Source organism: Phycodurus eques, chromosome 23, assembly GCF_024500275.1.
Source record: "Phycodurus eques isolate BA_2022a chromosome 23, UOR_Pequ_1.1, whole genome shotgun sequence".
NCBI classification, from domain to species: Eukaryota; Metazoa; Chordata; class Actinopteri; order Syngnathiformes; family Syngnathidae; genus Phycodurus; species Phycodurus eques.
The window spans coordinates 3,906,870-3,928,647 of record NC_084547.1 but is presented as its reverse complement, the minus strand read 5'-3'; the positions used below and the strand labels follow the sequence as shown (position 1 = coordinate 3,928,647).

The 21,778-nt window shown below is 47.1% G+C and overlaps 3 protein-coding genes and 1 long non-coding RNA gene across 10 annotated transcripts; 2 read left to right on the top strand and 2 right to left on the bottom strand.

Moving 5' to 3' along the window:
- Positions 1-225: 225 nt before the first annotated feature.
- On the bottom strand, positions 226-6,816 carry agfg2 (ArfGAP with FG repeats 2). Of its 4 annotated transcripts, XM_061668849.1 has the most exons (14): positions 6,219-6,810; positions 5,645-5,738; positions 5,242-5,357; positions 4,875-5,013; positions 4,703-4,796; positions 4,525-4,614; positions 4,395-4,427; positions 3,528-3,719; positions 2,936-3,008; positions 2,805-2,848; positions 1,954-2,034; positions 1,757-1,846; positions 1,172-1,242; positions 226-1,101 (listed from the first exon to the last, which is right to left on the bottom strand). In XM_061668849.1, the coding sequence occupies exons 1-14, from the start codon at positions 6,383-6,385 to the stop codon at positions 1,054-1,056; spliced, it is 1,332 nt and encodes a 443-aa protein (XP_061524833.1). In that variant the 5' UTR covers positions 6,386-6,810; the 3' UTR covers positions 226-1,053. The 4 variants fall into 4 exon arrangements, with proteins under 4 accessions (XP_061524833.1, XP_061524829.1, XP_061524832.1 ...); XM_061668845.1 differs by having other exon boundaries at positions 4,703-5,013; positions 6,219-6,815; XM_061668848.1 differs by lacking the exon at positions 2,936-3,008 and having other exon boundaries at positions 2,805-2,879; positions 4,703-5,013; positions 6,219-6,816.
- Positions 6,817-7,058: 242 nt separating this feature from the next.
- On the top strand, positions 7,059-16,527 carry acap1 (ArfGAP with coiled-coil, ankyrin repeat and PH domains 1). 4 transcript variants are annotated; one of them, XM_061668842.1, is made up of 23 exons: positions 7,062-7,426; positions 8,521-8,578; positions 9,011-9,130; positions 9,206-9,259; positions 9,853-9,911; positions 10,034-10,217; positions 10,289-10,333; positions 10,431-10,526; positions 11,811-11,885; positions 12,040-12,152; positions 12,216-12,267; positions 12,378-12,478; positions 12,543-12,654; positions 12,726-12,916; positions 12,980-13,049; positions 13,121-13,215; positions 13,736-13,944; positions 14,003-14,050; positions 14,210-14,385; positions 14,459-14,568; positions 14,938-15,048; positions 15,137-15,198; positions 16,256-16,527. In XM_061668842.1, exons 1-23 carry the CDS (start codon positions 7,374-7,376, stop codon positions 16,351-16,353), a joined length of 2,292 nt encoding a protein of 763 aa, XP_061524826.1. In that variant the 5' UTR covers positions 7,062-7,373; the 3' UTR covers positions 16,354-16,527. The 4 variants fall into 4 exon arrangements, with proteins under 4 accessions (XP_061524825.1, XP_061524828.1, XP_061524826.1 ...); XM_061668843.1 differs by having other exon boundaries at positions 7,063-7,426; positions 13,736-13,926; XM_061668844.1 differs by lacking the exons at positions 14,938-15,048; positions 15,137-15,198 and having other exon boundaries at positions 7,060-7,426; positions 16,256-16,343.
- A 713-nt stretch (positions 16,528-17,240) lies between these two features.
- slc16a13 (solute carrier family 16 member 13) lies at positions 17,241-21,043 on the bottom strand. The gene is made up of 7 exons (XM_061668670.1): positions 20,908-21,043; positions 20,350-20,400; positions 19,526-19,759; positions 19,306-19,449; positions 18,860-19,116; positions 17,936-18,467; positions 17,241-17,505 (listed from the first exon to the last, which is right to left on the bottom strand). The coding sequence occupies exons 3-7, from the start codon at positions 19,755-19,757 to the stop codon at positions 17,318-17,320; spliced, it is 1,353 nt and encodes a 450-aa protein (XP_061524654.1). The 5' UTR covers positions 19,758-19,759; positions 20,350-20,400; positions 20,908-21,043; the 3' UTR covers positions 17,241-17,317.
- Positions 20,694-21,598, top strand: LOC133397595 (uncharacterized). The gene is made up of 3 exons (XR_009767661.1): positions 20,694-21,015; positions 21,227-21,360; positions 21,433-21,598. It is a non-coding gene; the product is annotated as an uncharacterized LOC133397595 (long non-coding RNA).
- The last annotated feature ends 180 nt before the right edge of the window (positions 21,599-21,778 follow it).

The window sequence follows — 21,778 nt, the reverse complement described above, 5'->3', positions numbered from 1 at the left end:
TAGTGTTACTTCATAATTCACGGAATATAACGGCAAGCCATGCATCCCATAATTCCGGTGGCCTTCTTAAAATAGGAGTACTATTCCGAATGCAGGCTGCATGTTATGCAACGTGCATCCCAAAGTAACCTGGAGCATGAGGCTGTGAGAAAAATAAAATAATTAAAAATAAACAGGGCAACGTGCGCCCCCTGGTGTAAAAATATAGTACCACGATCGAGCGTGTCATGTTGGTGGAAAACTGCTTTTATTTTCTGGGGGGGGGGGGGGAATTCTTCTTACACGTAGCAGTAAAGCATCAAACTGATTTTATGAATACTTGCCATCACAAAGATGTGGTTACACAAATCTTTAACGTCCACTCAACAAACTTCACAACCCCGTGTAAGAAAGAAGAAAAAACAAAAACAATTTTGGTCCAGTATAAGAAGCACTGTCGTCTGATACATTATTATAAATTATTCTGGAATTGCTTTTTTTTTTTTTTTTACATTCAGTAGCTTTTTTTTTTTTTTTTAGCCCTCAAAGCTCATGCAGCCCGGCAGTAACAAGGAAGGAGAAAAAACAGCAACAAACATTTCTCGCTCGTTTCCATACATCGGCGCATGCACCGGGAGGCTTGAAGAAGGCGGCGATCCGTCTTTGAAAACTAACACTGGGGGGGTCGAATTTCCATTTTGGCAAACAGATTGAAAAAGCAGAACTACTGATGTATAGCTCTCATTATGTTTCTTTTTCTTTTAAAGCGGGAGGATGAAAGCAAAGTAGCAGCACTTTGAGTGTATATTTCTGCAAACTAAACAAAAACAAAACGCTTGAGGCTTTAAAATAGATCTCACAAGAGGAGGTCATAATTGCATTCAGGCTTTTTTCTTTTTTTTTTTTTTTTTTTTACACGCACACGCAAGTAAACACAGACATAAATAAGAGGACATTGGGAGGAGGAGGAACGGAGGGTCTCACCCTCCCTGAGAGGTTGAAAATACTCCAGAGGCGTTGAAATGGTGACGACAACTCCTAGTTGTCGTCACCATTAATGGCGGGGAGGCTTCGTCAAATGAAAGGGTTTCGTGACGTGCCCCGACTGGGGTAAACGTTCCCCTGAAAGAGAGCAAGAAATAAAGCAAGTTGCTGGACGACACCCTCTTACATTTCCCGCTGGGGTACTCACTGTAAAAGGGTTGACCGACATGGGCCGGGGGACTTTGGGCTGGGAGTCGCACGCAGGGAAGGCGGCGAAGCCTGAAAAAAATTTATTTAAGGAAATTAAATTTAAAAAACACCAATACTCCTTTTCCCTAAAATGTTGAATCATGTACGTGTGCGGACAGATAATGTAACAATACTCTGAGGTATATATTCTTTATCCTCTGCGAAGAATAACTACTACCATCTTACTGAGGACCAGCACAATGTCCATTGAATTGAAGCAAAAAAACATGGCAAAAAAAAAAATGCTTACTTTCTTTACGTTCTTGAGGTACACGAAACAACACAAACGCAACAATTTAGCTGTTCGTGGGCTGAACTCAAAGATCTCGAACTTTTTCCGATGTACACAAACGGACTGCAGTATTTGATAATATTGTTCACAAATCTGTGTGCAAACGAGCACTTCTCCTTTGCCGAGATAATCCCGCCATGATGATTGCACAGGTGGGGCTGAGGCTGCCCACAATACAAAGCACATTTATTGTCTCTCATGTCAAATACGACAACTGAAAATTGCTCTAGATATGAAGAAAACGTGCGTTACCGTTGGCTTCCTGGTTGCCGGCGGCCTCTTGGGTAAGCGAGCCGGGCGGCGGGAACACCGAAGCGGGGGAGGTGACGAACGCGCCGGCGCCTGGGAAAAGGAGGGACCGTTTCCAACAGTTTTGTTTTCTTTTTTTAATTGGTCAGTTAAATAGCAGGATTATGGCCAAACCCGCCCCCTCCCCAAAAAAAACTCACCTCCTGGGGAGCTGCTGAAAGGATTACTCGGGGAGAGCGCAGCGGGCTGCTGGGAAGCGGAGCTGAATGGGTTGGGGAAATCTAACACACACACACACACGCGCGCGCGCACGCACGCACACACACACACACACACACACACACATCGGTGAGACGAAACGACAGTGTGTGGGGTGAACAGGCTACATTCCACGCTATTCAGCACGACGCCGCCCTGAGACACACGATCACTCACAATCTCACAAGCACACTCCAACTTTCACTCTCACACCATCTCGCGCTCTCTCGCGAGCACGCTACCTTTAGCCTCTGTCACTATTGGTCCGCAACAACGCAGATAAAGCACCGTGTATCTAGCATGTACGCAATCAAAAACCCATGTTACATAAAATCGGCTGCAGTCAGTGGTTCGATGATTCAACACGAAGGCACCACCTTCACGTGAGGCGCTCATCGGGAGTTTTGGCGAGCGCAAACTTGGGACGACTCTGGCTGTTCGTAGCTGCGTCACGAAAGAAGCGAAAACGTACTCTAAATTGGACTTTGACTGTGCGTGAGATGCATTCAGGGACCCTCCGCTCACCCATCAACAACAACAACAAAAACATCAATGAATTCAACCTCACAACAATATTCCACGAGATGGCGCCAAAACGATACTTTTATTGCTTTCGCAGCAGCAGAAAAACAGCCGACAGGCAAGTTTTGATGCAAATGATAGATGCTAGTTTAACCCCCTGAAAAAAAAAAAAAAGCCATAAATAAGAAAATTCGCAAATGGTGAACCGCGAATATGCACTGGCGACACTGTGACAGAACAGGTCACCTTTAAAGAAGAAGGGTCAGCTTACTTGCAAATGTTTGCGAGGTGGACAATGTCTCGGCACCTGGAGAGCTGGCGGGAGAAGAGGTCAACAACTTGAAATCTTCCGGGGGAAAAAAGGCAGAGAATTGATGATTTGACGAGATTGAGTTGAACTACCGGGCGGGAGTGGAGCCGGAAGAGAGCCGGCTGCCAAACAGGGCGCTGTACTGCGGAGGCCCGGCAGGTGGCGCTGCGGGACAAACATTTCACGCGCTTTGTTCAAGAGAGAGATGCATGGTTGAAATCGAATCATCTAATCTAATCTTGTCATGAAAACAAAAAATAAATAAATAAAAAAGCACTTCGAGCTTGTCAGGACACAAGTTCTCCAAATAAACCCTCCGCCTTGGCGGGTCAAATGCGGCCGTTTTTAAACCGATTAAAACGAGTCAAGGGGATCCTTTGACGGCAACTGTGCGTGATGTGGAGCAAACACAATGAGCGCAATTCAGCGGCTAACAGCTTTGGCATTTGGGGGAAGGACGTTACGCAACTCAGCTGAGCGCGCCGTGACAATCTGGATCGCACGCGCTCCCGACTGCACACCTTTTCTTAAAAACAACTAACTAAGTGACTTGCAATCACTCGATGATTACCGCTGTTCAGTGTTAAAAACAATGAGAGAAATAATGATTGGATTCCCCTTGCTGAATTTGTAAGTTCGGTCACTAAATCTGAAGGAATCGGCGGTCGAAGCTGATCGGCGTACCTGTTTCAGAGAAGACGCTGTCCAGGTGGGACACCGCGGCGTACCTGTCCTGGGCGTTGGCAGTGGTCTGCTGCTGGGACAGAGACTGAGGAAGAGGAGGCTTCGGCGTCTTCAGCGCCCCGAAGTCCAAACTGAGAGATTTGGGGAAGGCTCTGAAGGGCCCCGCGGAGCCCGAGGTTGACGCGGCGCGACCTGAGAACGAAGCAAGAAGAGGCAGAAGCTCCAGACGAACACGGACATCCCAACACGGGGTTGCAAATAATGTCAAGTTTTCACATTGAAAGAGATGTATAGGGCTACTTTGAATTATTAAAAATGTTTTTTTTAAAAAGTGGAAAAGCAAGCTTGCCGCTGGGTAGTTTCAACACAAAGTGAGCGACAACCATTAGCCACAGAGCATGCTAGCAGCAAATAAAGCCCGCGATCGTCATGTCGAAGACGCAATCTTTGCCGCCGTCCCCTGGCTCCGCCCCCGGTCGTCATGGTAACAACCGTCATACTCAGCCGTCGCTCATCAACACGAGACAGGACGAAGTTTTGGGAAGATCGCGGGGGTACAAACTTGAAACGCCACAGACGACCTCGCAGTTATGAAGTGACGCCAGTGCCGAACCGTCGATGTGTAGAAAACGTTCGACAAGATTCGACTATGCGTGCACCGCGGGATTGCATACTTATTTCAAGCGCTTCGACGCCGAGGGAAATGCCAGCGGGCCGCCGCCGTCCACGGGCGCCAGCCGCGGCCTCCTAAACATAGCCGAGCGAGTTACGCGTCTGATCCGAGCGGCGAAGGGACTCGACGCACGGACGGAGCTTACGGACATTCGGCATACGGCGAACGCGGCAGTGGGGCGAGGGCGGTCTTACCTAACGTGAAGTGTTTTTTGAAAGAGCTACTCGCTACAAGGTGAGGAGACACACAAACATACGCAGCATAAGAGACTGTTACTCTGGAAGGGCGAATGAAAAGCCAGCAGAAAGCAGTTGGGACGCCCACCTGAAGGTCGGGGGAGGGCGGGGAAGGAAGGAGGGCGAGCAGAAGACAGCGAGCCCGGCCGCTGTCTCTCAATCCCGCAGGCGTTCTGGTCTGCAAGAGACGGAGACCAAAAACAAACAAACAAAAAAAAGGCTGGATTGGATCACAGCGCAAAAAACGGTCACGCTCGCGGTGGCACCTTTGGGCGGGGCATCCCGGAAGCTTTGGGAGCGCGAGGGCCGCGCGGCCAACGCGTCGGCGGCCGCGGCTCGATCCCACTGCGTCGTCTGGGACTGCGGCGACGGAAATGTATGAAAAGCGCGGCGGGTCGGTATTACGCGGCGTGACAGTCGACGGGCAGAAGCGCTCACCGGCGTCCTGGCGGACCGGGCGCCGGCGGGCACGTTATGAAGGGGCTGGCCGGCCAGCGGTCCGTGAACGAGGACGCTCTGGACGCCCGGGCTCCAAGGTCCCTCCGCATCTCTTCGGTTCTTGCTTTTGGAAAAATGCCTGCAAGGGAAAACGTGCGACCAAACCGGAATGAAAGTTGCACGTGGCATTTTCAACCGTCAAGTGGAAATATTTGCGACGAACCATTGAGAATTTCTGGGGCCGATTTACGTAATAACCTCACCTGGCCACAACCGAGAAGAGGCCGATTTCGCTCAATTCAACTTTCGCAGAAGTCGCAGAGACGTTAATCGAACGGTTTGAAACGGCGCCCGGCGATCGGCTCACCACTTCTTCTTCTCGTATTTGTCCTGCAGGAACTCTTTGAACTTCTGCGAGTCCTTCATGTCGGCGCAGCCGTCCGTCTTGGGGTCAAAGGCGCACAGCCACGTCCTCCTGCCGACCTGACGACAGGGCAAACCGGCCGAAAATTTGCCGCGGCGACACATTAAAAAGAGGGTCTTGCGGGGATACAATTTCGCTTTGGTCCGAAAATTGAGAACACACAAGAAGAGTTCACTGCATACGCACGCACATCCTGGCCTGCAAACAACAACAACAAAAAAGCACTCCACCTAAAAGCTTCCGGATGTAATCGCCCATTAGACTTCCGACGGGATTCTTGAGAGCCAGGGAGGAAGTGGACCGACGTTTGTTTTTTTTCCGCTCGTTTGTTCGCGACGCCACTCACCTCGTTGCCGTGGTTTTGGAGGAATTCCACTTCCTGTTGGGAGAAGGTCGTCATGGAGATGGACTTGACTCTGTGCGGAGGGTTGAGGCCTCTCCTGGGGCACGATGGCCGGCGGTTGAAAAACAAACAAACAAACAAACAAATATCGGTTCGATCGATCAAGGAAAGTTGACATTAGTTTGCAAAAAAAAAATGTTTAATCCATATCGTAGTGAAAGGCAGTAGTGGAAAACAACTTTACGAGTAAGACAGTCATTCAACTAGTGGGCTGAATTGTCTTACCAGTGAAGAAAAAGAGCGTACTAGCTACTTACTACTACCTCACTAGTAGGTCAACTTTGGCATTTGGAAACAAACAAACCTTGACTCGAATGACTAGTTTCAAAACGCTGTGAGGAGACACAAGAGTGTGTAAATATGCGTGGAAACCACATTTCTCTCTCTCTCTCTCTTTTTTTTTTTTTTGCACCAGGGTTTGCAACGGTGGTGGTGCAATCCGCGGGCCCACTATGTCCACTCCGCTGCAACCACAACACGTCAAAAAAATAAACGCAGCACAGCACAGGCTACTCACAGCATTCCGGAGCACGACGTGCACACGAAGGTGCCCACGGCCACGTCCGTGTACGTCACCCCGGGCTGGTTGCACTCGAAGCAGTGTTTGTTTACTCCGGACCGGGCCAGCTCCCGGACCTTGCGTGCGCAGATCTCCTGGTTGTCCCGGTGCTTACGGTTCGACATCGCGGATGATCCGGAGAAGGGGGCGGAGGTCGGGTGTGGGCGGGGTGGGGGGGAGCCTCCGTCCGAGCTCCCTGGCTCGCCACCTCCGCCACTTCACCGCCGCATTGTGGTGGTGGGGGGCGTGGGGGGGGTGGTGGTGGTTGGAGACAACGCCGCTCCGTCCGCTCCTGCTTCGCCCCCGAACGCGGGCGAGTTAGACCGAACGGGATGCGTGACATACCGGAAACACGCTTATTTTCTTCAGAAGAAAAGCACACAACCGGAAGTGTGCAATAGCAGACATTTTGAAAAAGGTGTGGTTTTGAAACACCGACAATTATTCTTATTTTTGGGTGATGATGTTGTTGTAAAAAATATGCCATTTGATTTGTCCAGTTCAACCACTCTTTATGAGTTATCAGTTACGTTGCATTACGTTACATTTTGTCTCAGGACAACTATCATTTAAAAAAAAAAAAAAACGATTTCTATATTTTGTGCAAGTATTATTTGATACTCAATAATGGGGTGAAATGTCCTCCAATTCTGGAATGGAGCTTATATTTTTAAGAGCTTTAAAAGTCACATTTTTTGACAAAGTCGAGCCTTCTTTTAGGTCAGCAGGGGGAACTCGAGGCGTTCGTTTCATGAGTCACGTGACTCTTCACGGTTCCGGGTTTGCGACGTCATTCGTGTGGCATTCATGGCTCACCGCGAAAGTATGTTTTTATATGTGCGTGCTGTTTGTTTGCTCGGTGTTGTGTGTTGCGTGGGAAGTAAAGGAAAACCGGTTGCCAGACGAGAAAAACACGCCTCAATGTGTGCGCGTGTGTGAATGACGCGTCAAACGTGTGCGGAGCTCCAGTAGCCGCACATTAAGAAGCAACATAAGGAATCCGAGGGGACACAAAATGACCAAGTAAAACCTGCCACGACGAAGGAGATTTTTTTATTTTTTTTACTTTTATATTATTTGTTTGTTGTTTTTTGTATCCAAACGAAGGGGATTATGACCATTAAAGTAGCCTTTGAGGAGTGTTTGAAAGACTCCCCGCGCTTCAGGTAACACTTTTGACTTTTTAAAGTCCTTTGAATGAATTGACCTAATTCGAGCATTGCCATCGCGATTACAAGGTGTTCAACTAACATTTACTATTTGTGCTACTGATGTACATGATCAAATTTAGGACTTTTTATGAAAAAAAATGTTTTTTAAAACGTGATGGAAAAGAAATGGCATTGGGTGGATTGTATTTACTGACAGACAGTATATACAGTATTGTTACATTATTATTTTTTCATCATTATTTATTGTAATTTCACAATATTAACGATTATTATTATTATTGTTTTGTTAAATTATCTGTTTTTATTATATATATATATATATATATATATATATATATATATGGTGGAGGGTGAAGTCAGCAAGGATAGGATCAGCGGTCTAGAAAATCAGTTTTTTTTTATAGATATATATCTTTTTTCAAGTCAATAATATTTACGATGATTATTACTTGAAAATGTTAATAAACCCATTTCCCCCCCTTATTGAATAAACTCGAGAAGCGCATTTTCTGCATTTCTCAAAAAAGGATACATTGAGTCACATGATATTTTTTGCCCCCTCCCAAAAGAGCAATAATAATAATACTGTCCAATACACAAAGTGCCACACAGTGTGGTTGTTTGCAATTGTTTGTTGCAAGCCTGTAAGGTAGCGGAGAGGAGTTTTTGGGTGTGCCCCGGGTCTGAGTCACAGTGTTTTGCCTTGCAGTTGATCTGGCATCTTTCAAACATGACCCCCCCCCCCCATTCAATACACACACACACACACACACACACACGCACGCACACACCATGTTTCCAAAGACGTTTAACAGGGTAAAGGAACCGAAGGGAACTCTGAACACACTAAAAAAGTGACACAAAAGCAGAAGAAAGGTGTATAAACAAGGTGAAAAGTGTCTACAGGCTGGCCATTTTGTTCCTCCAAAAAGTGCAGGTGACAGTTGAGTTGAACAGGAAGTGAGTCGAGCGGTGCAGGAAGTGTGTGGAGAAGCGGAAACCTCACTTTCGGGTCACGCTTTGCATCACAACAGATACAAACGCAACGAGTCTAATTTCCACCCCCCATTTTGTACTGTTTATTTCAGATCTGAAATTGAGGCCGTCCAAACCGACGTGGGAGAACTCGAGACGCGGTTGGAAAAGGTGAGATTTGTGTGCATAAAATAAAAAGTCACATATATCGCAATTGCCCACGAATAGCGGGGTTGCACTCTATTGTCAAAACGAAAAAGATTAAGTCATATATTTTTAATTCAGTTAGACATTTTCAATGAAAAAAAATTCAAGATTAAAAAAAAAATCTTATATTTTCAAGATTAATATAATAATATTCCAAGATTAAATTAGTTTATTTTTGTGATATTTTTGAGATTAAAGTTTTAATATTAGGAGAATAAAGTCATATATTTTCAAGATTCAATTCAATATATCACGAGAATAGAGTTGTATGTTTTCAAGTTGTAAAATTAATACAATAAACTCTTATATTTTTGAGCTAAAAAGTGTTTGTTTTTTTTTTTTTTTTTTTTTTTTTTACCTATTACTGAGCACACGTACACCCACGTTGTCTTGTAGCTGCTGAAACAATGCCAGGCCATGCTGGAGGCCGGCCGAGTCTACTACCAGACCGGCAAGAACTTCGTAAGCGGGCTCCAGAGTCTGGGACAACACTGCTCCGGGGACACAGTCATGGAGGTGAGGAAAGCACGTGCTTATTATCATCACTATAATCACTTAATCATCATCAAAATAATGTTGCTTTTCTTACAGGAGTGTTTGCGGACATTCTCTGAAAAGCTGTCCCTGATTTTGGATGCGCAGGGGGTGAGTTAGTTTGTCTGTTTTGTGCACTCAGTGGCCAGTATGTCATTTTTCGGGAAGAGCGATTTGACCCAGGGCATTGGCATATGAAGAATGATTTGGCCAATACAACAAGGAACAATTTTCTATTTTTTTTTTTTTTTTTTTAATAATGACTGTCGTAATATTCCAATTTTAATCTCAACATTTTTTTGTGATAAATCATGAGTTAAAGCTTTAACTTTGACAGCCCTCATAATATTACGACTTTAATCTAAAAAAAATATCTGACTTTTCATCTCGAAAATATGCAAATTTATTCCCATATTATTACAATTTTAATGTAAAAATTACACGATTTCTATCGTAAAAATATACAAGGATGTCGCCGTACTATTATGACTTTTTATCTAAAAAATATACAACTTTATTCTCATATTTAGATTTTAATCTCGAACATACAAACATTTAATCTAAAAATACACAACTCTCAGATTATTATTATTACTCCCAAAAATTGTTGACATTTTATTTTAAAAATAGCCGATTTTAATCCTAGGGGAGGTTTCATGACATATCCGTGTACGAAACATCTAACCCCCCGGCGCCTTCTTTAGGAGGTGATTGAAACCACACAGAAGTCAGTCAAGACCAAGCTCCAGACTTTCGTGAAAGAGTGAGTCGTCCCAAAAGTCGTGAAGTCCAGCACGGACTTCCGCCAAGGTCACTCACCTTCTGGATTTTGTGTTATTTCTTTCTTTGATGATTATTATTATTTTTTTTAACGCCACTCCACAGAGATGTGCGCCGCTTCAAGGACGCGCGCAAGGAGTTTGAGCGCAGCAGCGAATCCCTGGAGGGGGCGCTGGCGAGGAACGCTCAGGCGCCTCGTGGGAAGTCCCACGAGGTGGAGGAGGCTAGCGGCGCGCTGCTCAACGCCCGCCGGGCCTTCAGGTCCGGCGCGCTGGACTACGTCCTGGAGGTGAGCAAAAGGTCATCTTCAAAACCTCCAAACTGGAGTTGTTGTTTTTTTTTTTTTTTTTTTTTTTGCAGATTAACATCATCGAGGCCAAGAAGAAGACTGAACTGTTGATGGCCGTGAGTTAAACCTCATCACATTCCCAAATGGAACTGGGACACGAGAACACTGACTTTTAAGCTTGAAAATATACAATTTGCACTTTCCTCCTGCCAGATGTTGTCGCTGATGGACTCGCAGGTGCAGCTGTTCCAGAACGGTCACCGGTCCTTGTCCGAACTGGACCGTTATCGGCAAAAGCTGAGCGAAGAGGTGAGACCGCTCTTCTATCTGATGAGAATGAATAAAGGACGAAAGTCATTTTCTACCATTGTCTGTCTCACACTTATCGTCTTATTACGATTAAAATATTGAAAATACGCAACTTTTTTTTTTTTTTATCTCAAACTTTAAAAAAAATATATATATATCCAACATTGTTATCCTGATATTTGGATCTTTGAAAAAAATAAATAAAAATCCAACTTTTTATCTTGAAAATATAAGATTTCATCTTGAATATAAAAAGACTTGATTCTCGTAATATTACGACTTTAATTGCGGAAATTATCGGCATTAAATCGGCATTCTATCTTGAAAGTATACAACTTTTTTCCCCTCAAATATACGACCTGACTCTATTTTACATTTTAATCTCCAGAATACATGACTTTAATCTTGTAAATACAGTTGTGTATTTTCAACAATTGTCATGTCTTATTGATATAATGATCCGATTTCTAATGTCGAAAACATTTCACGTAGTATTACAACAATGTATATAGGACTCCATTCCCATAAATGATGGCTATCATCTTAAAAGTATCTGACTATTTACCTCCAAAATATCTTTATTCACCGAATATTGACTGTTTCATCTTGAAAATATGCATCTTTCATCTCCTAAAAATATGAATTGAATACAAAAAAGACATAATTTTTGTTATATTTAATATTACAATTGTTTTTCTCAGAATTGCACTTTTCTTTCTGGAGCAATACGACTATTCACACGTTATTTTGACGAAAAAAATATACATGACATGACTCTCGTAAATGCATTCAATTCATTTGAATCTAAAAGAAATATACCCCTTTAATCTTCAAAATATACAACTTTATTGTCGTCATAAATGACCGTTTAGGTCTCGGTTCTGGATTCAACCAAAACTGATTTCATCGGCATTTCCCGAAAACCGCTACGCTCACGCAAGAGCGTTGGCAATGCCGCGGGTGGATGCACCGTGACAGGAAATAGCGGGCCACAACAGGAAATAGTTCACGTGGCCCGGTCTGACACTTTGTGTGTGCGTGTGGGAAAAGACAGGAAATGAATTTGCCGTTATTAAGTCAAATATCATATGATCCATTTTCAAGCACGTGCCCTTACGACTGGAAGGAGAAAGAGAAGACAAGAGGGAGTTAAGGATGAAGGCTAATAAAAAAATGTATCGTTTGAAACACATAATCGTTGGAAAACACACTTCTGATATGGTAATGGCCCGAAGAGAGTGGAATATTATTATTTTGCTTGCTGTGTTTGTTACGATTCAACAGCATACGCAGTTTGTCTTGAACTCTGCGCGGGAGAAGAGGGACATGGAGCAAAGACACGCCGCCATTAAACAAAAGGTTTGCAACATCCGCTGATGTTATTCCGCGCTGAAATTCTTAATAAAGCGGTGCCCCTTGCGTCAGCCGCCACTGTCCGGTTTCCCCATTTAAAGCGTTCCGACGTCCAATTTTCACAAAATTCAGACTCCGCATTTGCTCGGATTTCCTCCAGGATGTTTCTTACGACGACTCCATGATGGACTTCAATCCGGACGCGGCAGACGGCGTCGCCATGGAGGGTTACCTCAACAAGAGGGCCAGCAACGCCTTCAAGACTTGGAGCAGGTGCGGCCCGAGGAAAGAGAGAAATATTTGGCCTGCTGCGTTTCTCATCGTTTTCTCCCTCAGGCGCTGGTTCTCCATTCAGAAAAATCAGCTGGTGTATCAGAAGAAGTTTAAGGTAAACTGGCGAAGCCGTGGCGTCGAAAAGGGGAAATAACGACGACGTAGCCAAAAGGAGTCTTGTGGGCGGCGTGTGGTCTGCATGTTTGAATGTGCAGTGTCCCCCAGGACCAGCCCACGGTGGTGGTGGAGGACTTGCGTCTATGCACGGTCAAGCCCAACGGCGAGAACGAGAGGCGTTTCTGTTTCGAGGTGGTCTCCCCGTCCAAGTGAGTCCCCCCGCGGTCGCGTGCGACGGTGTCACGCCGACCGACGACAATAATGCGGGCGCAGAAGCTGTCTGTTACAGGCCGACTCCGAGAGGCAGCAGCGAGCGTGGATCAGCGCCGTGCAGAGCAGCATCGCCTCGGCCTTCCAGGAGCGCAGGGATGTCCAACACAGTCCGGTGAGAACGCACGCACGGGCCGCACGCGCCTTTTCGCCGTTCCTCGTCAACCGCGGCGTCGTTTCTCGCAGCGGCAGCGGTGCAACTCGGCGTCGGCGGGCGGCCCCGTCGCCGCTCAGGAGAACGAGTGCCTCAAGGCCCTGGAGGAGGTCCAGGCAGTCGCCGGGAACCGGGAGTGCTGCGACTGCGGGGCGCCGAGTCCCGACTGGGCGTCCATCAACCTCGGCATCACGCTGTGCATCGTGTGCTCGGGAATACACAGGTAGGCTCTCGCGCACTCACGCGGGCGCATTCGTCGGCCCCACGGCAACGTCGTGTCTTTCAGGAGCCTGGGGGTCCACTTCTCCAAAGTTCGCTCGCTCACGCTGGACTCCTGGGAGCCGGAACTCGTGAAGGTAACTCTCTTCTTCCTCTGTGCGAACAAAATGGAGGATTGAAGCTGCTGACATTCGATCGTGTCTCGCAGTTGATGTGCGAATTGGGCAACGGCGTCATCAACGGCATCTACGAGGCCCGCATGGACGAGATCACCTTGAAGAAGCCCCTCGCCTCCAGTCCGAGGTACGCGCGCTGCGAATTAAAAATCTCTCTTTATCGTTGTTTTCAATTGTGGTCATACTGTAGACAGATTTGTAGTTGGCCACCAGGTCAGGTCATTTGGTGTCTCTTCCAAATTGGAATAACGGTCTCCAGTCTTGTCCCACGGATCAGATACAGAAAACTTTGTTGTCTGTATCTGAACTTTTGACGTCTCTTTAGTCTCGCTACGGTACGATAGAGATTAGAATGTCAGAAATGGAATCCGAGCACAGGTGTGCCTGCTAGACGTAACCAGATGACACCGGGAGTGTTGCTCATTGCTTGAATCCCAGCTGACTTTTGCTGCAAGAACTCGACCTCGGCACATGATTACATTACTTCCTCATCGCTCCCCTACCGCAGCAAACAGGAAGTGCAGAAAGTGCCGGAACTAGATGTTTTGTATCGTGACCGCATGCGCTCTGCAGTACCGCCTCTCTCGTCCCGTTTTGAGTGCTATTTCATAGCGACGTCAACGTCATCTCCTCGTGTGCGGCTCAAGGGGGGATAAGGAGGCCTGGATCCGGTCCAAATACGTGGAGAAGAAGTTCATCCAAAAGCTGCCGGAGACGGCTCGGAAACCCTCGCAGAATCGTCCGGGCGCCAAGAGGAACAGGGCGGCCACGCAGGAGCGCGACACGCAGAGACCGCCGCTCAAGCCCAAACCGAGCCGAAGCACTCTGCCTCGATCGGGTAATGCGGAACCAGAAGGTAACAGAGGAAGCTGCTGTCAGATGGCCGCCTCGTCACCAGTGCTCTCTCTCCTCAGCGACAGGCCCGAGCGAGGTCCAAAAGGACAACGCGGGCTCCCACATAGGTCAGCAAGCATGTGCACGCGAAAAAAAGAAGCCATCTTTCATGTTCCGTACTGACAGAATACTACTTTGCTTAATGTCGGCCATTGTGGTGGTGCTTGGTGGGAAAGGTTTGCGAAGCGCGCGCGTCAGCTGTTTTCATCATTCTTGTTGTACCTTAGACGTGAACGGCGAGGAGGAGGATCTGAGCGGCCTTCATCCCGGGGCGCTGCTGTACCGCTCGGCGGCCCTGCAGAACTTCCCCGTCATGGCCGACGCGTTGGCCCACGGCGCCGCCGTCAACTGGGTCAACGCGGCAGAGGAGGCCTGCACGCCGCTGATCCGGGCCGTCTCGGCGGTGGGCGTCTCGCCGCGGAGCGCCGTGACACTGGTCGTTGGGTTTCAAACGGTTTTGTTTTTCTCTCAACCAGAATGCCCTGGCGGCGTGCGAATTCCTGCTGCAGAACGGCGCCGACGTCAACCAGGCAGACAGAAACGGAAGAGGGCCGCTTCATCACGCCACCATACTGGGTCACACGGGGTACAGGCGGAAACACACAAATACTTTGTTACTTACTTAACATTGCTTGGAAATATTACTCAGCCGGACACATAATAAACACGCTGCCCTTATTTCGGTGCTGGGAAGTCATGAAGTACAAATACTTTGTCAGCATATCACAGTAGCCAGTTCATTTTCAGATCTTTAACGAACAGGACAGTCAAAACAGTTGATATGTTACCACAGCAACTGTTAGCATTTTAGCAGGTTACAAAAGTTAGCGATCCCATTCCAAATTTCCGTGGGCATTTTGCTCGTTTACCACCGCTACCGCTGCACTTCTACTTTTACCAGAGTACTCCATCGTAGTGTGAGTACTCTCGCCACTTGCGGTGTGTGTGAACTCAGGCTGGTGTGCCTCTTCCTGAAACGAGGCGCGGACTACAACGCCAGGGACAAAAACCACAAGGACCCCATAACAATAGCCGTGGACAACGCCAACGCCGACATCGTCACTTTGTGAGCGGCGTGAGCAATGTGCCCCCCCAAAGCCCCAAACTAAAATCTTGACTAATTCTATTGTCTGTTTTGTGTTTAATCCCCACAGACTGCGGATCGCCAAGATGAACAGAGAAATGCAGGAGATGGACGGATGCCTGGGAAAATCAGGTCTCTCGAAGGGGCTGGCGGCCGGGAGCGGTGGGACAGGAAGTGGGCGGGGTCAAACCAGGAAGAGCCTCCAGGCTTTAAAGAGCCAAATAAGTGGCTGGGCTCTGGGAGGACAGAATGCTTAGTTAGACTCCGTCTGATAGGACTGGGCTTGTTTTGTTTTGTGGGTCTGAAATCTGAAAACACTGGTTTTACAGTGTTGCTGTTTTTTTTTACCATGTGGAATAATCTCATTTGAGATGGTTAAAAAAAAAAAAAGAGAACTACACCTTTACTGGGAAAGCATGAAAATCCAGTTTTCTCTTCAGAATCCATGAATGAAGAAGACTGGGCACAACAGCAGAACAAAGAATTTTCCACGACCACAAGCCATTCTTCCACTTTGCACATACGCCACTTTGGCACCCCTCCCCCCCCCCATATAAAATGTCAAAATACTGTGAAAAATAAGTGGGTGTTGAGCTAACTGCACATAAACGCACGCTCACGTCGCGTTTCGTGTTCCGGCCTTCGTGGGCTTTTGCTAGCCAGGCTTGCTTCTTGTAGCTTGTTGCGTTTGTGTGCTTGTTTCAAAACCCAAACATGACCCTGCTGGTCAGCATTTTGACTTTGTCTTTGTGTGTCTTTGCACTCGTGAGACACGGGGCTGGTCTCCCCAGCTTCAGCAGTGTGACGCCTGCCAGCAGCCATGAGGTAAAGTGCATTGCGCATGCATCCTGCTTCCTACACTTCCTGCTTCGAGGCAACCCGGAAATACACTTTCAAAAGGGCTTTCAAAAGATCCAAGTATCCTCTTTGTACTCATACAGCTTTTGGCGAACGTTGCTACATCCTGAACGCCTGTTTTTACTCATAACAAATGTTTTATTGACATGTTTTACCTTACTGGTGGCCTCGACTTTTCTCCTGGCAACACGCTCTTTTTCTCCGCACTTGTGGATCCAACATCGCCACCTGGTGGGGGACTAATGACTTGCGCCACGCGTTTCAAGCTGTTCTTTTTATTTATTTATTTTTGGTTTAACTCATTTATTTTTCCCTTTTTTGTGTCGCGCAGGTGACGAAACCTACCAGCACATCTTCAGAGACTTCTCGCAAATGGCTTCCAACAACCCGGAGAAGCTCAACCGTCGTAGCGCAGACGGGAAATTCTAATAATAATAATCATAAAAGCTTTATGAAATGTAAAACATGCTACCTTCTGCCAAATTCTGTCACCACATGGATATATCTACGAATAATTAAGTTGAAAAAATTTGGAAAATCCCATGGCTTTGAACGGAACGTCGAGAGCTATGTCAAATAAAGTTTATTTTGTATTATTTTAAATGTGAGTTCTTGCAGTGTGCTTCTGTTTGATAATCCTATGCCCAGTTATTAGCAAATGAGGTATGGTCTTTTTTTGTTGTTGTAATTTTCCAGAGGTGTATAAATGGTTTCAGCGAAGCTCCTGAAGCCCAAGCCTAACATGTTAGCACAAGACTGCAGTGGGTAGGCGGGTGACCGGGAGGGTACGGCTCATGATTGACACCTCGTCAGTCACGCCACCTGTCTATGATAGGATGCAGTTTGGTGATTACTTAAAAAAAAAAAAAAAAACTGCTAACTCCACCTTTAACGTGTTACATCATCACCGTAGCAATGGAACTCCGTCAGATCAGATTTCATATGTGATTGGTTGAATCGAGACATTTTTCAACAGCTGCCAGAGCAAAATGACCACAACAAGTCATCAAGTCACCACCAAGTCCCATTTTTATTACGGTCTCCAAAAGTATTGACATAATTATGAAATGGCACTTGAGTAACAGCAGTCCTGTATTCCTGAGTGTGAGCGATGTGGCTAAAGTGCATTATTATTATTATTATTATTACAACCTTTGGCCTCGTAAAATCATCTCGGCATCAATAATTCTCATTTTACATTTCACAACAATTACAAAATAAACACTCCTGTTCAGCTGTAATGTGCAAACGTGATGATTAAATAAGACTAAATGAAATGAGGGCGGCGCCAACACATATACACTACTCACAAAAAAAAAAAAAAAAAAGCGATATTCAGCTTTCGCGATCAACCTGAAACGCACTATAAGCTTAATACACACTCACAGGCTCCTCAGTGAGTGGCGTTCATCCGCTCCGTCTCCGAGCTGAGGCGTCGGGCCTCCGCGTTCGGCGGTAACGGCGGATCCGTGCGGGAGAAATAATGCGGCAGCGTGGCCATGGTTAGCGTGCTGAGGATGAGGAAGGAGCCCGACACCACGAAGGAGGCCATGTAATCGCCCGTGACGTCGCGGAGCAACCCTGGAAGCGCCAGACAAGTCACAGCGGGGTCACGAGGTGGCAAACAAACACAGAACGGTTAAATAGTTCTGATCAATGTTTGACAACCTCGCGGGGGTTTTGTGCGATTTAGGTCATGACACGTCAAAGTGACATTTTGGCCTACAGTGGGGTCAAAATAATAATTGATCCCCAGCTGAATTTGTAAGTTTGCTCCCTTAAAAATGGCAGGTTTCTGTGATACGCAAACATGAAACCAACTTAAATCATTTGGAACCTTTTTTCATCATCAAGTAGAGAATATGGCACAACAGTGATAATGCGAAGCTTTGGACATCCCACCAAAATTGATGACAAGACACGAAGAAAACCGGTCAGAGAGGCTGCCGAGAGGCCGACCCCTGCGCGAAATGGCGGTTCACTGCATTTTCATGCACGTTATTGCGTCTACCTGACAGAGGCGTTCCCAGCAGTCCCGCAGAGCTCTCGATAAGCTGCACCAGCCCGAGCGCGCCCATCACGCGCTCTGCGCCGGCCACGGTCGGCACCACCGTGAAGGCCAGCGAGGTCAGCGCCCCCGCGCAGAAGCCGTACAGGAGGCTGACGGCCACCAGGCCGGCGTAGGAGCCCCACAGGGTGCTCACGGGCAGCAGCGCGATGAACAACCCGGCCAGCGCCGTCCAAACGCTCAGCAGGTGGATGAGCCGAAAGCGGCCAAGGTCCGAGAACCAGCCCGAGGCCACGCGGCCCAAGATGTCGGTGACGCCGGCGGCGGACACGACGAAGGCGGCCTGGTACTCGGAGAAGCCGGCGTGTCGGCTGTGCGCCACCAGGTGGACGTAGGGGACGAAGTAGCCGACGTTGAGGAACGTGATGGCCAAGGTGTAGGTGAGGTAAGGCCTCTCGCACAGCAGCGACAGCTCCAAGTAGGAGGCCACCCGCCGCAGCACGCCGCCGCACGGCGACCTGCCCTCTGCGTCCGCCTGAAAAATACAGCAAATGCAGAAAGAAAAACAAAACAAAACAAAAAAACGCAATTTTTTTGGTCACAATAAGTGCGTACACAGGCTAATTATGTTGTTAATTATCTTGTGGAAGAAAATGACTACCGGTAATATTACACTAAGCCCTGCCGCAAAAAGCTGCGAGAAAATAATTCCCCCCGAAAAAGATTTATGATTGCTTGTAGATGCCACATCATGGTGGCAAAGCACTACTTACTTCAACATAGTTCCTTGGCACCAACATGCCACGAGATGCCAACTAAGCACTAACTTTGTCTAAATGAAGGTTCTCATTTTACTTCAACATAGTTCCTTGGCACCAAAACAGCGTATGCGTGGGTTAGCTGTACGTAAAGCACATTTAGCCACACCTTCGCTGGGCCCTGAGGCCGTCGCCGTGACCGAATGAGCGCCCCGCACGGCACGATGTTGAGGCTGAGCCCGCCCAGGATGAGCAGGGCCCCGCGCCAAGCGTACGTCTCCACCAGGAACTGAAAGAGCGGGTTGAACGTGAACGAAGCCAGGCCGATGCTGGAGAACGCCAGCCCCAGGGCGAAAGTGCGCCGGCGGGTGAAGCTCGCCATGACCGTGGCCACCATGGGCGTGAAGACCAGGCCCCAGCCCAAGCCTGGAGGACACAGACGGAAGACATTTTGTTTTGGGTTTTTTTTGCTCATACACTACTGAAACGCTCTCACACACACGACTGAAATGAGCGTATTTTATCGTGTGTGATTGCATTTCAGTAGTGTGTGTGGAAGTATAATCCTGAATCACATCGCTGGCGTCGCCTCACGACGCAACCGCAATCTTCTACCTGAAATGAGGCCCATGGTGAGGTAGAGGTGAAGCAGACACGTTGCCTGCGAGGCCAGGATGAAGCCGAACCCCGCCAGGCAACCTCCCGCCATCACCACCAGGCGCGTGTCGTACGCATTGGACAACGCGGCGCCCAGCGGGCCTGCGGCACAACACAGTGACTACTTCAGGCGTTCCTAGTGGGCGGCGGGGGCAGCTGAACCGGGGGGGGGACTCACTGAAGAACTGCTGCGCCGCCAGGCCGGTGGAGGAGATCCACGAGATGGCTTGAGCGCTCTCCTCAAAGTACTGCACGAACTCCACGAAAAAGACGCCCAAGCCGCGCATGAGGCCGAACACCAGGCTGGTGCTGACGAAAAGGGCCGCGACCAGCACCCAGCCCCAGCCACCGTCGGGGCCCTCGGCTTCGCCGCCGCGCCGCCTCTCCGCTTCGGGTCGCACGCTGGCCATCGCTGAGGAAGCGGAGGGGGGGGAAGTAAGTCAAGAAGAGGTAACAGTTTGCATCACGCTGCGTAATCATTAACTTCCTCGGGGGCAGGGTGATGAGGGTCCTTAACACATCGATGGGTTAATAATGAACAACTCGTAAATCCTTCGCTGGAGAACGCAACCATTATCGCTGACACAATGTGGGGCAAATATGAAATTGGGTGAAACAAATGAAATTGTAGATACAGTTGTACCTTAACTTACGAGTGCCTGAACTTTCAAGTTAGGTCATCTATTTTAATTGTTTTATTTTATTTTTGCCTCGGAGCGACAGTCTCCAATGTACTTCCGGCAGTTTATTCAACGGGAGAACGAGTCAAACACACAAAATGAAAACACTCGCAAGCAGCATTTAAACTAACGTGGTAACTGGCCACAAAATAAGTATAATGTATGAAATACTGTTGTGCATATGATATTAAACCCACAGATGAGGATTTTGTGCACTTGGTTCCCCCCCCCTTGCCAATACGTCATATCTGGGGCACTATTGTATGAATTCCCCAAGCAAATTGACTGTTTTAGGTGGGCTTTGAAAGAAGAGGAGACCCACCTGCTGAAGGACACGTGCACTGCAAAACGCCTGGTTTCAATGGAGCTCAAGCTGAAGCACACAAACAGTTTGTTGAAAAAAAAAAAAAAAAAAAAAAAAAAAAAAAAAAGATTCCCAAGTTGTTGTTTTTCAACCGTTAATTTTAATATTAACAGCAAAAAAAAAAACGGTTGATGTCAATACAGAATTTCATTGATTACAATCAAATTTGAAAAAGGAGAAACTGCGTGAATTCAAGAAGTCTTCCATTTACGCCAACGGGTCACGTCAACCTTTGCGTCACCACCACTCTACGTAGGCAACGTACAACTGACGTAACGCATGCGCAATAGCGACCAACTAAATTGCCGAAAGGCGAACTAAAACAACAACCAAAAACAAACTATACACGACTTAAAACAAAATCCCCTCGGTTGGATACAGTGAATTAAAAGCAGTTCTTTCCGCACCGAAGCGGTGGCGGCGGTCATACATTGTAAGTTTAAGTGCGATTCGCTTTCAAAGAACCTGTTGACTGGTCAGTGTTGGAGAACGGTCGTCCTGTGAGCCAACACTTACCCCGTCTACTTCTTCGAACCTTCTCGGTCTCATTTGGGGTCATCATGTTTTCGCGTTGGCTCGGTCCGAATTCGAAGTGGAACCCACGTTACAAGACCCGGCTGGTGGGTAAGTACTCTTACGTGTGTGTGTGTGTGTGTGTGTGTTAAGAAAGGCACGTGAACGCACCACCGGGTGAGTAAAGCGAAAGCTACTTTTAGAGTTTGTATGATTCATTCAATGAAAATTCAATTCATTAATATAAAGTTATCTACCAAAAAAAAAAAATAATAATTTTTGGGCAGTTCTCACTTTAACATTGACAATTTGTGTACCCAAGGATTGACTGGCGAATATTGTCGGGTGTCATTCCTCATCACCAAAGTCAACTGAGATGGACTCCAGCTCACCTTTGACCCCAATGAGGAAACGCATCGTGGAGAATGCATGGATGGATGGATGGAATCCTGAGTGGTGAATACACGCACGCGAAAGATCGCTTTGGAAAGCCCCGTCAAACCTCCAATGTTTATCTCCGTTGCACAGACAATGCTCATCGGCATAATTCATCTGGCGGCGGAAATCGGGGATGGCAGAGAAACACCAGCGATGGCACCAGCGTGAGTGTGGAGCAGTGCCACATGCAGGAAACAGGTGCCAGCGATGATTTCATTGTTTCCAAGGGGCAGGAGAGATTGGATGTGACAGTCATAAGTGGAAAAAGAGTTTTTCTTGTTTCTTAAAAATACAAATAAAAAAAATACTTTTTTTTATTTATTTATTTTTTTTTTTAAAAATATGTGCCCCCTTTTTTTCTTGAAAATAAATCAATAAAATTGCTCTCTGAAATTTTGTTCAACACGACAAAAAGAATTCTCAGCTTTTTCCCTAA